This window comes from Papaver somniferum, chromosome 11, assembly GCF_003573695.1.
Source record: "Papaver somniferum cultivar HN1 chromosome 11, ASM357369v1, whole genome shotgun sequence".
In the NCBI taxonomy this organism is placed as follows: Eukaryota; Viridiplantae; Streptophyta; class Magnoliopsida; order Ranunculales; family Papaveraceae; genus Papaver; species Papaver somniferum.
In genome coordinates this window covers 36,295,097-36,309,494 of record NC_039368.1, presented here as the reverse complement: position 1 = coordinate 36,309,494, position 14,398 = coordinate 36,295,097, and the positions used below count along the sequence as shown (strand labels likewise).

At 37.6% G+C, this 14,398-nt stretch overlaps 2 protein-coding genes across 3 annotated transcripts; one reads left to right on the top strand and one right to left on the bottom strand.

The window, feature by feature from the left end:
* Nucleotides 1–1,294: 1,294 nt before the first annotated feature.
* On the top strand, nt 1,295–7,208 carry LOC113323075 (ubiquitin carboxyl-terminal hydrolase 12-like). The gene is made up of 15 exons (XM_026571322.1): nt 1,295–1,924; nt 2,318–2,373; nt 2,488–2,647; nt 2,762–2,863; nt 2,943–3,014; nt 3,238–3,303; nt 3,725–3,790; nt 3,975–4,070; nt 4,154–4,270; nt 4,440–4,511; nt 4,602–4,700; nt 5,125–5,188; nt 5,390–5,537; nt 5,615–5,757; nt 6,257–7,208. Exons 1-15 carry the CDS (start codon nt 1,901–1,903, stop codon nt 7,105–7,107), a joined length of 2,136 nt encoding a protein of 711 aa, XP_026427107.1. The 5' UTR covers nt 1,295–1,900; the 3' UTR covers nt 7,108–7,208.
* A 2,989-nt stretch (nt 7,209–10,197) lies between these two features.
* On the bottom strand, nt 10,198–13,733 carry LOC113321622. Of its 2 annotated transcripts, none has more exons than XM_026569522.1 (2): nt 13,666–13,733; nt 10,198–13,225 (listed from the first exon to the last, which is right to left on the bottom strand). In XM_026569522.1, exon 2 carries the CDS (start codon nt 11,797–11,799, stop codon nt 10,735–10,737), a length of 1,065 nt encoding a protein of 354 aa, XP_026425307.1. In that variant the 5' UTR covers nt 11,800–13,225; nt 13,666–13,733; the 3' UTR covers nt 10,198–10,734. Both variants share the same exon structure in this region, with proteins under 2 accessions (XP_026425307.1, XP_026425308.1).
* Between the last annotated feature and the right edge of the window lie 665 nt (nt 13,734–14,398).

Sequence of the window (14,398 nt, the reverse complement as noted above, 5' to 3'; positions counted from 1 at the left end):
TTTTGTCCCACAATTGATAGTTGACCGCTCATGCTTGGATCTTTGTTTCTTCTTTTATCTCCGCGGGCAGCATACCGTATATGAATATAGTTGTTTATTAGATTCTCCAATCATCTTCATAGGCATTGTCTTCTTTCTCAGACTGATCGACGACTATCATATTTGTTATCTCCGGTTGGTGGTTCTCCCTTCAGTAGAATTGATGGCTCATTAACCGGTCCGTTTTGTATCACAGTCGTTTTCTTGTTGTAAAACATGGATGATATGTAAGTTAACGCGTCTGTATGTCGATTATCCTTTCAGTATATGTGCCGGAAAGTGATATCTTTTGCATATTTCTGATCAAACTTCAAATATGCAACCAACTTCGAGTCCAAAAACTGATACTTGAGTTCCAGCTGCCATAATACCAGTTCCAAGTCATCGGTGAGGCATACTTCTAATATGCCTAGTTCGATGACGAACCGAATGCATGTATGACGACTTCATACTCCACTACAATGTTGGTGCATTCCCAAACTCCAATATGAATGCGTGCATCTTGATGTCCGCTGCTTGGGTTGTAATGACGATCCTGATATCCGCTCCTTATTTGTTAACGACACGTCTTAACTTCATATGCCCATATCATTAAATGCTGAATAAACAAGCCAAGCATGCATCTGCTCTCTCTAACATGCTCCACATCTTGATCTACAACCGTTTATTTAGTATATCTCGAGATAGGTTAAAGTAGTGTAGTCAATACTGCCGAGAGGAAATTTGATCGGAAATTTCGCCTGACTCGGCCGAGATCAAGCTGAGACAAGTTAGCCGAAATGAGGTAGTTTAGAACTTTTTTGCAGATTTATCCCCGAGTAGCCCTAGAAAAATGATGGATGTTAATCATCTTCACTTCATCAAATTGAGCAAATCCAATTTATGCTCCAGTTTTTCTTAGGATACATTTACAAGTTCCGGATTAAAAAAGATTTGAGTCAGTTCTATCAATTACATCACTAGATATACAAATTTAAACATTACAATAACAAAAAATAAAACGTTCAAGTAACAAAAAACTTAAAGGAAGAATACGAACATCTTATTCAATGTTGGCCCATTAGTAGTAGCAGAAAACTTACAGTAGCAAATGCACAAACATAGATTTTAAGAGTAAGAATTTTGGTGACGGCGGTTGTGGTGGAAAGAAATAATAAGAAGAGGAGGGGAAGTTGAAGAGAGTATGCTAGCGGGATTGCGTATGAAGAAAAAATAAGTAAATATTGGAGATGGGTTTTGATCATATCTTTATTGTTTACTTAATGATATTCCCTTTTTATTTTTTTGATATGGAAGAACTAGAGATGGGTTTTGATCATATCTTTATTGTTTACTTAATGATATTCCCTTTTTATTTTTTGATATGGAAGAACTAGAGAAGCATAATAAGGGGAAGAATAATAAAAGGTCAAGAAAGGATGGAAAATACGAAGACGGGGTAAATAGAATTAGTAGCCCACACTTTATTTAAGAATGAAAGGAAAATAGCCATCAGAAGTTGAAAATTAAAAATACTGACTGTTTGAAAACGGGAATTATTCCGAGATTTCGTGGAGAATTTCTCCCAGACGAAGTTGTTCTTGTTGCAACTTAAGCGCAGTGCCTTCAGCTCTTCAGGTGATGCCATGTGGGTGGTAGATGATTTCTCCTCACAGTGCACTAGTGACCCCAAAAGTAGCACCGGTGTCTAAAAATTGTGCATATCATCCCGCCTGGGTCCAAATGTCCCAGTAGCATTCGCCGCTCTGAAGTTGAATCCAAGGTGCAAAAGCGATACATTAGAAGCTCACTGTTAGAACTTTCCGTACATCTGTCTACTCCACCACTCGCTATCTCAACGGGATCACATCTACTGTTTATCATGAAATCTCAGCAAGAACACAAGGTACTACTAAAAAACCCTAATTTCATTTTGATTTTTAAACATAGATCACTTTTTCCCCCCAAAATTGACGACCATTTGATATCATCATAGGGAGAGACTAAACAGGTTTTTCTTCTCAAATCTAATTAAGGGACTGAAGAAATTCAGTAAATCCCTTAATTCCTGACTCCATACTGGCCTTTCAATTTTAAACCCTTGTTTTCATTTCCATCAAACGGGAAAGAAAAAGCACCTTTCTTTTACAAAATGAAGTTAAAAAAAATCCTGTTTTGAAAATCGAGACCTCTTAGTTTTCACGAAAAAGTGATGTAAATTCTTAAGTCATCCACATTGCTTGTTATTTTTCATTTTAGATGCACTGTTAACTGTTTGGTTCAACTCTCTCTTTTGTAGGTTATATATTTCCGCTCCTTGGAAAATTTCAAGGTAGATGTTTTCTGTCTAAAGCTGTAAGTACTTCCAAATCATCTTTAGTATGTATCATTCATGCCTATATTTGACTATCATTTTTTATGTGGTATCACTGGTTATGACAGTGTTGTTTTTTCATGTTAATTTCAAAGGTCAACCTTGTCGAGATGCTGTCATATTGTCGAAAGAATCGTTAAGTATCTTGGTTTGAAGGAATGCCCCAAAATGAGACTTACATCTCATAACCCTTATGCTGACAAACCTAATAGTCGACCTGCTAGGCATTGCGATATGTTGTCTGATATGTGTAAGGTAGTTATTATACTTGATTTACCTTTTTCTCAGACTTCTTATGTTATTTGATTATTGCACCAGTAATGAGATGAGATTGGGTAAACTTCTCACTGGATTTCCTTATCATCACAGACATCAGATATCCTATATTATGAACTCTTGGGCTCCCATTCATTGCCATCACACCTTTCAAGAGCTCTAAACATCACTTTTGATCATGCGACTAAGAATGAAGTGAGTAAACTTTACCCACATTCTATAACTATTTAAAAGCTATGTGGTTCTTATGAAGCCCAAATTTGTTTGTTCTTAGGTGTTGATTCGTTGTATCTCAACTGTGCATCATAGAACAGTAAGTGACCTGCTTAATGAGATGAAGTCAGAGGTAACTTACTCGATACGAGATTCCTGTATACGTGTATTCTTGCCTTCTTATATTATCTCCTTGTATCTCTATTAGTGTGTATGGGTTTGTGTTACAATTCTATTTCTTCATTAGCCAACTTTGTTTTGCTTTCATTTAGCAGCTGAGAGTGTTTTTTTAACATTCAATCCAAGTATTTATATTCAGAATTTGGTAATTACTTTTGCAAGACATTCTGGAACAGGTTCAGCAGTTTAATCCAAGTGCCGAACTTAGATTGCTTGAAATTGATCATAACAGGATTTCCAAGGTAATATTGTCGTCAAATTTTTGTGGTTACGAATAAGCTAAAGACCTGGCATTTCACCTATCTTCTTGAGCTGAAACAAACGCTGGTGTGAAAACTTCTAGCCTTGTTAGGTTAGCTGGATACGGTTGCCCTCAGCGGAACTCATATCAAGGGAGGCTTGGCTTGAAAAACTTTGGGGGTGAATGTTGTGGGATCTGCATTTCTCTTTTATAGGAATCTGCAGTTCTCTTTTTTAGGAATTTGTGGCTCTCTTTCTTAGGGAAATTTGCAGTAATCTTTCTATGGAAATCTGCAGTTATCTTCCGTAACTGTCAATTTTAGTTTGTACATGTATAGAAAGAGAGGGAGGGATGGCTAATATTGTTCGTAAGGAAGATATAGGATTTGGCTGGCTTTGATGCTTTATTGTTCTTTATTGCAGATTTATCCACTTAATGAAAAAATAAAGAACCTGAAAAATCAAACTTGGCCATTACGCGCAGAGAGGGTAAGATTTCAGCTGTACTCTGACCACTTACGCTGTTTCAGCTTTCTTTTTTGGATTTATTTTATTTTCCTTTCCTTTTGTTTGTTTCCTTAAATATGATGATGTATGCATTATGCACTTGGAAGTGCGACTTCTTTTGCTTTTGCGTAGGTTTTAAACCTTTCTCATAAGTTCCTAATTACAGATTCCCGAGGAGGAGAAAAACTTGGGTCTGGATGACAAAATAATTCATGTTTGTCACTTCACCAGAGAACCATTTCCAGGAAAAAGAAACCAATTGGTAAACTATGTACAAATGAGCCAAATATCCTGTGTATTGTTCAAGTTTTCTTTGTTAAATGTCCACTCTGTTTATTTCAACAGGATGTTCGGTATTTTGGGGAACCCTTTTTCTTGATCATTCACAAAGGAGAGACTTTAGCCGAAATCAAGTTGCGCATTAAGAAGAAATTGCAAGTCCCAGACGATGAGTTCTCCAAGGTAACTTCTCAATTAAATTAAGTAATTTGAGCTGTATAGAACTATTCAACAACGTGTATTATATCCTAAATGCAACAATATTACTTTGTTTCACATACATTTTGACAAAATATCAGCCCTACCGGTGTTAATGTATTCTAATCGTGTTCCTCATGTAACGTGTTACCAGTGGAACTTTGCACATAGTGGACATGCTTACTTTCAGGACTCTGACATATTATTTAAGCATTTCCGAACAACGGTGCGTCTAGCTTTATTTCATTGTAGGCATTCTCTTTGTTTTGGTTGTTTGCTGGGAGGGAGCGTGACTTTCTAATACATTTTTTATTAGATAAAAGATTTTTATGCGCTGGATTCTTCCTCCTTTAAGGAGTATCTTGGCTTGGAGCACTCTCACAATTGTTTAAACACAACTTTCGCAACCAATCAGGTAATATTCATCTACCACATTGATCTGTTATAGGTTTATTTTTGGAGTTCGATGGACAACCAGTTTAAATTGAACCCACACTACCAACCTTTAAGGGTCAAAATGATTATGTCTCAATGATTTCCCGTGACAGGTTAATCTACTTATAAACTTCTAACTCCGTTGGTTAAGATAAATGGTTAAGTGAATTTATTTTAAGGGCTGAAAATTATAACAAACTCTTGAAGGGGTAAAAGTTTCAGAACGATGTGATTTTTGTCACGATGACTTACATGTCCTCACACCACTTAAGAGAAAACAATGCATGGTGTCATACCTAGTGAAGTACAATCTTGGGCGATTATTCAACTTTTAATGGTTTTGACTTGATCAATGGAGTTTTCTTTAATTTGATCCAACTTTGATTTGTTGCTTGCAAACACAGCTGGAAGAGGATGAGATGTTGGTCCAGCATTCGGGACATGTTGCTGGTCCACAACTGATAGAATGTAACTTTATTTAACTGCAATGTGACTATTATATTCTGTCTTTCTGCTGTTTGAAGAGTTCAATTTGGTAAAATCTATTAAGTTTTATAAGTTTCACTTTTTGGTGGTTACCGACGTAATGTAGTTTTTGGTTTGATATAAGAACTAAGAAGAATGAGTGTAAGATTTCTACTTGTTCTTGATTTTCTTTTTTGTTGGCAGCGGGACAGGCACAATTCCACAATACAGTGAACTATCAGACACTCAAGGATCCTACGTCTACCAGATTCACGTGGACGGTAGAAAACTTTTCTAGGTTGAACAATAAAGAACACTACTCTAATATTTTCTTGGTTGGTTGCTATAAATGGTATGTGTACCTTGTCCATACTGTGTACTTTATCTGGCCATATTACTTCCTCTACTTGAATTTGTGTTCTTTATTAGGCGGATTATGATTTTTCCGAAGGGAAACAATGTGGATCACTTCTCGGTGTACCTGAATACTGCAGAGTCGTTCAGTCAGTTGTATGCAGAGTTCAGTTTGGTGGTGGTCAATCAAACCCATAAGAAGAACTCGTTGAGAAAAGGTATCTTAGTTGTTGCCAATCTGCCTTCATTTTTATGCTATTTTCATCTCTTTCCTCTATGAAGAGCTTGGCGAATATCTGTTGAAACAGAACAATATCACCTAAAAGTTATTTAGGTCCTTATAACAACTTAAACATAGTTGCATTACTGGAAAATGGTGTCATTTCTTTCTTCTTTTCTTCTGGTTTTTATTGCTTTTCTATCAGTAATGTGGTATACATGTAATATAACCATTTCACTCGTTTTCTTTTCTAGAAACTTCAGAATATGTGGTACTTATTTAGGTCAGTCTAAACTTTAAATACTGATTAGGATTAACCACTGACACTTGTGCTGCACTGATATAATTGATTTAGTATATTCTACACAAGTTGAAAAACAGTATTGTATATGACTTGTATTTTCAAGGTTTTCTTACTGCACACAGTCGCTTTTCTTGCATTTTAATTTTATGGAACATGTGAACGACTCCGAACCTGTAACATGGGTGTTCTGCAGATGCACGACACCAATTCACTCCAGGACAAAGTAGCGGGGGATTTGCATCGTTCGTGCCTCTAACTGAACTCAACAATCCTGATAAAGGATATATTATGAATGATACTTGTATAATTGAAGCTGAGGTGTCCCTCGTCATACCGATAAAAAAACAAAGGCTCGGTGTTCCTGTCATGGAAAGATCATGTGAAACTATTGGAGTTGTAGAGGAAGCCTCTAAAGAAGCACAAAAGGTAGAGCAAGTACCAGAGCCTGCTGCGTCAAATGCAGGTGTGACTGATGAACCATCCACACAGCCAGGAAAAGATTCTGTGGTGTGTGAGTATCCGTTGGCTGGTCAATTATATCAAGACGGGAAATATAGTCAATATATACTGGATGGGAATTTTGAAGACATTGGAGGATTCAGTATCTTGAAGACACATGCATCATTATACAGACAGATATGGCTAAAATATGGTCATATTGCTTCCAGCCATGCCCCGCCTTCCTCGTATTCTGTCCAAGTCTCATTGGTTACAGATATAATGACAAACATCATGGATATGTGTCATTGCCGTCTTTCTGAGATGTCCTCTTCGATGGTCGTCAAATGGGAGAATAACATAAAGATGGCCGAGACACTCCATTTCAATGTCAAATGGCTTCGTGAGCGTTTTGATGATGTCAAAAAGGTATTCTACGAGTTTAAAAATAAGAGCACAGTTTTATTGGAGAAGACAGAGGCCTTACAGGCAGCAGAGGCACGGTTAATGTATGCAGAGAATGAGTTGAAAAAGGCACGAGATAACATCTCCTTCTTGGAGACTGAGAGAAACGTACTTGGAAAAGGGTGGCCGTTTACCTTTTGATGGGTTGTTGCTGAATTTAGCTAATGCAAAAATCTGGTGTGTATCATGTATGGTTGTGGATAGTTTGTACAAATTATAAATAGAGAAAAGTTGGTGAATGCTGTGTTATTTCTTTTTATAAAGCTATAACATAAGATTGAATTGCATGGAAATCTGTGATACAAATCTCTGCAGTGTTCACCAACTAACATAGTGTTATTCCTACATCATTTCTTCCTTGACATAATGTTAGAAGTCCCCTACTAAGAAACCTAACATCCATCCAGAACAATATGTAAAACTAACAGCAAGAGAAGGAAAGAGATGATTAATGCTGTACCATTCAAGAAGACAATAACAAAAGCTCTACATATTGGATCAGCATTTTAACAAAAAAGGTAACTCTTAAAAGTTATACAGATCAGTGCATTTCCATTTGATATTTCTGAATATGCTGCTAGCTCTCACCAGAAAACAGGGTTCTCACTTCCCAACAAATTCAAGTCTTCTCCTTATCTCAGACTTTTCTCCCAACTTTTTCAGTGAAACAAAGCTGTGTGTGTGAGGTATTGCATAAGTCAAGCGATCACCATAACCAAGCTTACCTAAAGACAGACGCACATGTTTTTCGAGTGTAGCAGTTTGGGGATCATAGGAAATCAGAATCTCCCCTTTATACCTAAACCAAACCTTACCAGTACTTGTTAGGGAAACTGGCCACCAAGTATCCACCAACTTGCCTTTCTGATATGGTATGCTTAGCTGAAACTTCTTTCGTCTCCTGTATGATATCTTGAACATACTCTCCCATTCATTGCTCTCCTTCTTGAATGACCACATGTCCAGACTTACACCTTCCTTTTCATGAAGAACACACAAACACCCACTCAACACTTGGAGTTGGTAAAAGTTTTTTTCTCCAAGTATAAGACAAGGGGGTGATGATAGCAAGCTAAACTCCTCATCAACCAAATCAAAAGCCACAATCTGCCCTTCATTATCCAACCAGTGAAGAGCACCATTTGCAAGAAATGCTCTAGATATAGCATCATGGAAGAAAGTTCCCGCTCAACAATGCAAAAGTACTTTATGAAAATACTCTCTATTACGCCCAAAATGCTGCAATGAGTAGGTAATTTCCCCTTTCGTTCTCCAGCAACTTCCGCTTCCAAGAGTATAAACCTGAACTAGACCCTTGGGCTGATCAATCCTTGAGGGATTTTCTTCATAAACGATTCTAACAACTTTGTACTCATTAATGGTAGGATGGTATCCGAATCCACTCACAATACTACCACCAGTAAAATTTGTTTCCTTAAGTTTTGGAAGAGATGTATGCTCTCGAGTTACAGGATTAACTATGTAAATTGGATCCATATTTTCATCTTTATCAGGAACAGAAAAACAAACCAACCCATTGCAACAGCCAACAAAGGCACTTTCTTCCTTCGTAGAAATGGTAGGATGATTAATCATCTTTAATTCCATGCAAGAATCAGAATCTTTATTCAAATCAAAATCTCCATAGTAAAGACGACTACTTTCACCTTTAGTCATGAACAGAAAACTCACCTTAACATCATCGCCCGCATCAGCAACTGTATTTGACTGATTTTGAATATGAAGAATTTGTGTCTGGCCGAATGAAGGGTTATAGATGAGATTATGCCAGGTTTTGCATACATAGCTACAAGATCTATGATTTCAGTAGTAGGTAGTCGAGAAATTATGTTTAGTATGATCTCGGGTGGAAAAAATGAGGTTGATTTCGTTTGGTTTTCTCTTTTCTCCATCACTCTTTTTAGCTATTTCACACACTCCACCAGTATCTTCCATTTCTCACAGTATAAACACTAGAAACTTGGATAAATCAATAGCAAAACCCTCCTCACTCTACTGAGTTGTTGGCTGTTCTTTGTTACGGATTTGTCCCGCCTAAATATAAATGTTTTAATGAAATCCCGCCAAACAGTTGTCAAAACCCACGGTCTTCCCGCCTAAACATATGTGGTTGAAAAGGAAGGACCATGTGGGTTGTGGCACGTGGTAGTCAGAGTTCTAGGTTCTTTTTAATCTAATGCCACGCAAATGATAAGGGATAACTGCAGTTGGCATAGACAGCCAGAGCAGTGTTCAGTGCGGGCATACTTATCATTTGCGCCGTAGTGCGCCTGACCTAGTTGGGAAGATGGTCCGAAACCCTTGAAATGTTTTAGTTCGTTCCTGGAGGACCCTTCTTGTCTCAACTGCATTCAAATATGCTAAAAACATTTGTAATCTCGCTGACAACTCTTCTGGAATCCTAAAGTTGCAGTGTGACCACGAACAGTGATACTACTTTGAGGGAGCATTCTGGAAAGTCAAATCACCAGACCACAAATGAAGTCCTTGCAAGCTTTCATTCTTGCACCCCTTGGTCTGTTCTCAACTTTCTTGACTTGAAGTGTAAAACTCCCAAGTTGATCAATTTGTTTGGCCTTTAAACAAGATAGGGACCCTTAATTGTAAAATCAGTCTACGAATGTCCGGTGAACACAGTAAACAACAATGGAGTTAGTGTTGTTAGAAAGGTCAGTAGAATTCAAAATATACAGGTCTGATATCGGATCTAAGCGTGATTCCAAGAATCCAAGTTTTCATATGGAAAATTATCATAGGTTTCTTCCTGTTAGTGCTAAGGTAAGTGTGTATGTCAGATATGTAATTGCGGGAGTCTAGTCTACATACATTGTCCTTTAAGTAAGGTTGTACTAGTATTTTTTTTTGGTTTTGAAGCAAGTAAAGTTAGTAAGGTTGTATGCTTCCATCTAAACTGTGAAATGCTGATATCTCGACATATGGATTGAGTTTAAGTTATCTAATGATATGTTGCAATAACGTCGGACAATCATACGTCCAACAACTGAGAGAGGGAGAGAGACTAATACATTATCGACAGGTAGAAGAGCTCACCTTACGATGTTGCTCCATGTAACAGATACCATTTCCATGACTCCCCCCAAACGCAAATTTTGGTTCCAATGTGCTATCTGTAGAGCTAAATTTCACTAAGAAAAGATGACTAGCAGTTCACAGACAAGATCAAACAATAACCAGTCCTGTGTACCCACGTAACTAATATCATTGCCTTTTGTTTACATTAGATGAAGTGAGTTCAGATACATCACAAAAGCACTTCATACATATGACAGTACGAAATGTGTTAACCTACATATGTATAAGCATGAGTATAGATAGCTTCATGAAATGATTGTCCAGTGAGGACACGACTCTACAAAGATCCACAGATAATAAAACAAAACAAAAAAAACAAGATCATAGTACCGTCCATTCTGGAATGAAGGTACCTTAAATGTCACCGATGAAAGCTCATTAGTGTCTTTTAGTAGAGAAGATAAGTTTTTTCCGTAGTTACCGATTTCAGATGCAAAAAAGGTTGTGTCCTTTCAGGATGATTCTTCAGTCCATGTGTTGGACTGAACCCTGGACGAAACCTACACCAACCCACACTTCAGTTGGAATATACATAAACAGGCATTGATTTAGGATCGAGCGCCCAGCAGCCATATAGATTGCCATATTTTGCTTCTGCCAACTTAAAAGACGGAATCTGATGAGAGAATCTACACAAGTCGGTCCAGGGTATACTTATGAAAAGAAATTCTCCCACTTCTTTTTTAGCTTGAAATACGGTTTTATGACCAGTAACATTTTGCAAAACCAACAATCATCGATAACCTTTATGACTTCAACTATGTAATACCCACAATACTTCAAATCAGAATATCTCCACTCAGAGCTGAAGTTCTTGTATAATGCCCATACTTCCCCTTTGCTTGGATAAATATTGTACAAATCATTTCCAGCTGTTACGCAACTTAACTGATGAGAAAAATAACTCAAATCCTCATAGACTTCATTTTCACATGTAACATTAAATGTTCCACAACATAGGGGCATACTCCTGTCAGCCAATGGGACAACGCCTTTTGGTGGATTGCAAGATTTAAGCCACTGAATATCCAGCTTGAAAACAGGGAACAATTGAACATTCTTCATCATACCATAGTACTTGGGCAAGTCATCCAAGTCGCAATACAGAGCCCATATCTGACCAGTCTTGAACTTGTCACAGGAACGGTCATTGTCAAAGTCATAAAATACCGTGTTTGCCTCCAAATGAGCAAGTGAAGAGGGACTAGTATTCATACCATCTGGACCCATCTCCTTACTGTCAGAAGCAGCATGACATGTAAATACACTTTCTCGAACAAAAATGGAGTCATCACAACTTTTCTGCTTGTCCGAGACAACAGTGGTCTTCTTATTCTTATCCAAAAGACAAGTAGAGGTTTCCACAGTCCGAGTCTTCTTATTAACATTTGCTAACCTTTGAGACCTGTTACTACATTTTGAATTCCCTTCACTGTCCGTAGTGTTCCTCTCTTCAGTCTTGTTTCTCTTCTTTTGTTTATGGAGTATCTCCTCTGCTGGAGCTTTAGAAGAAACAGTCACTTTAGCAACATTTGCCTCTACCCTGGCTTCTAGATTTCCGGGATTGGAAGTCCGTTCGATGATACCAGAAAGGGAAGCAGGATCAAGTTCGAAAGAGACTTTAGGAATGTCTTCTCCTTCTTTACCAATCATTTTATATGACGGAACCCTATGTGAAAATCTGAGAAGTTCTTTGGGTGGTACGCGGAAAGAAGCCATTAGATCGTTGCTTGTCTTGAACAGACTTACATATCCTTCAATCTTAGACAAATATGCAACTTTAGCACCTGATTTCTTTTGATAATCTGAAAGAACTTCAACATATTCATAGTTGTACTTCCTATGGTTGGCTGGATCAGAATCCCATTTAACATTCCAATCCTTGAAAAGAGCCCAAGTTTCACCTTTTCTAGGATATATATTGTAAGAGCCTTCTTGGTACGTTTTGCCCACTCAATCCTGTGAGAGAATATATCAATAGCCGTAGTGTCTACAGTCTCACCGTATACGAAATTTACACAAGCAACTGGCAGTCCATTCCCATTCCACCGAATCCCATCTTGGCCATTAAAGGTGGAGTAATTTAACCAGGTGAATTGTACCTTGAAACCAGGTGAGTAAACCTTATTGATCCAAGCATAGTATCTAAGGCATGGAATCAGCTTCATCGTATAGAGCCCACATCTGATCAGCTGCAAAACACTCTTCTCTCTTACTCCTGTCGAAGTCATAGAAATCTGTTTCAGCAACCTCAGTGATGTCCTGATAAAGCTTGCTATCAAGACAACATCTCGAATCAATCCCATTAGCACCTTCTAGTCCATCATCAGCTGAAACAACTTGCTTTCCTTTCTTCTTACATTCCTTAGATTTTGCAAATTCCGTGGGTAAAATTTCTTCGACATCACTGGAGCTTCCTTCTTGTTCAAGTTCTCGAAAGCATTTTCTTTCTTTTATACCTTTCATATCTTGCTCAAGCTTGCTTTTAAGACAACATCTCGAATCAGTCCCCTTGGCACCTTCAAGTCCATCAGCAGCATCAACAACTTGCTTTCCTTTTTTCTTACGTCCCATAGAATTTGCCAATTCTGTTGGTAGAATTTCTTCAACATCACTGGAGCTTCCTTCTTGTTCAAGTTCTCGGAACCTTTTTCTTCCTTTTATACTTTCCGTGCACTTACTCACACCTTCTCCCCCTTTGAAATTTCCACCAACCTCAACAGTCACTCCTGTCTCAACTTCTCCCTTACAAGAGGACAAGATCTTCGCATTACTTGCTAGAGCAACATTTTGACGACTGTGACTCTGGTCCTCTTTCTTTGGTGAAACCGCGTATTTTTCTGACTGTGTTTCCTGAGCAATGTCACCATAAGTAAAAAAATCTGCCTTACAACTTTCTCTAGTACACTTAATTGGTATGCCCATAATGTGTAAAGGATACAGATGCCTTAGTTTACAAGAAGGACAAGCAGTCCAAAACTTAAGAAAATCACAGGACCTTGGTGGTGTCTGTTCTTGTACCATTGGTAGAGGCTTCATCATTGCTAATTTACCTGAATCTAAACTGTGAATATTAATTCGGCAGAAAGCGCTACATCTACGAACTATATGTTACTGAATATTAATTCCTCATTCGAGCTTATTTCTGCCAAACAATAAACATCAACTCCTTGCTGTTAGTGATGCGCATAACTTTCAAATCCACAATAACAGAACAAACTCTAAAAATCCCAATTTCAGTCCAAAACAATAAGACCCAAATTCAATAATAATTTGATACATAATAAATTACAAGTATAAACCCTAAACCCAGATTCCAATAATTCAATGCATACAAAAGCCAAAAATAGAAATGACAAAGAAGCTAAAAGATCAAATTTTGTACAGAGAAACAACAAAATCTAGGTATTACATAAGAAACCCAAAATGATCAGAAACATAATTTCAACTTAACCCTTTACAAAACCACAAACCCATATATCAAATCCTAAAACAGAGCATTTATAAAATGGTCACACAAGCAAATCAAACCGATAAACTAAGTAATTGAAGAAAACAATCACAAGACACAGGGAAAGAACTTACTCGGTGGTGGAACTCCTCCTCAGAATATAACAAAGGGTTTCAACAAATTTCTCTAGAGAGTGAGAGAAAGCAGAGAGAGAGAGAGGAGGTGTGTGTAAAGTCAAGGCTAGAGTCTAGACTTTACTTGACACAGTAGACAGCTTAACTTAACGGTACTCATTACTTTGTTTTGGGAACTGAGTCGTTTTCCTCCCGCTCTTTACACAGCTTCAATTTTTTCACCTGCGGGTTAATTTACTCAATGGTAAGAATGTGACCGATCAGAGACACGACGGCTATGATGGAGTGTCACCATCACCATCGGGGGAAAATAACTTCTGTGTTTTACTTGGTGCCTAGTCATGCCAAAGTGTTAATTAATTTCTTGTCGTGTCTAAGGTAAGGTACGGCTCTTGTAATCGTTTGATTGGTTTTATTATTTCCCAAAATAAGAATTCATTTTATGCCAAACAAAATGTACTTAATTCGATAGTCGATACTAATCTGTGTGAAAACAGTCGGAGAAAACTTGTATCTATAGGTAAAATGTTGGCCAAATTTTCCGGGCGTCGTTAGGGACGACCCAAAAGAATCAGAGGCGACACAAAAAAAGAATATAGGTTTAAAATATTTGTATGTCCCTTAATAATCGGTAGTTTAGAAAGAAAAAAATTATCTACGGATCGTGACTATGTTCTTTTCTTCTAGCTTTGTTTTGAAATAGTTAAATTTGGGGCTACTATCACATTCGGTA

Coding starts and splice junctions, on each gene's coding strand:
- LOC113323075 (XM_026571322.1), top strand. CDS start 1,901: ATGAAATCTCAGCAAGAACACAAG. Junction 2,864..2,942: donor ATCATGCGACTAAGAATGAA/GTGAGTAAACTT, acceptor GTTTGTTCTTAG/GTGTTGATTCGTTGTATCTC. Junction 3,015..3,237: donor TTAATGAGATGAAGTCAGAG/GTAACTTACTCG, acceptor ATTCTGGAACAG/GTTCAGCAGTTTAATCCAAG.
- LOC113321622 (XM_026569522.1), bottom strand. CDS start 11,799: ATGGCTTCTTTCCGCGTACCACCCAAAGAACTTCTCAGATTTTCACAT.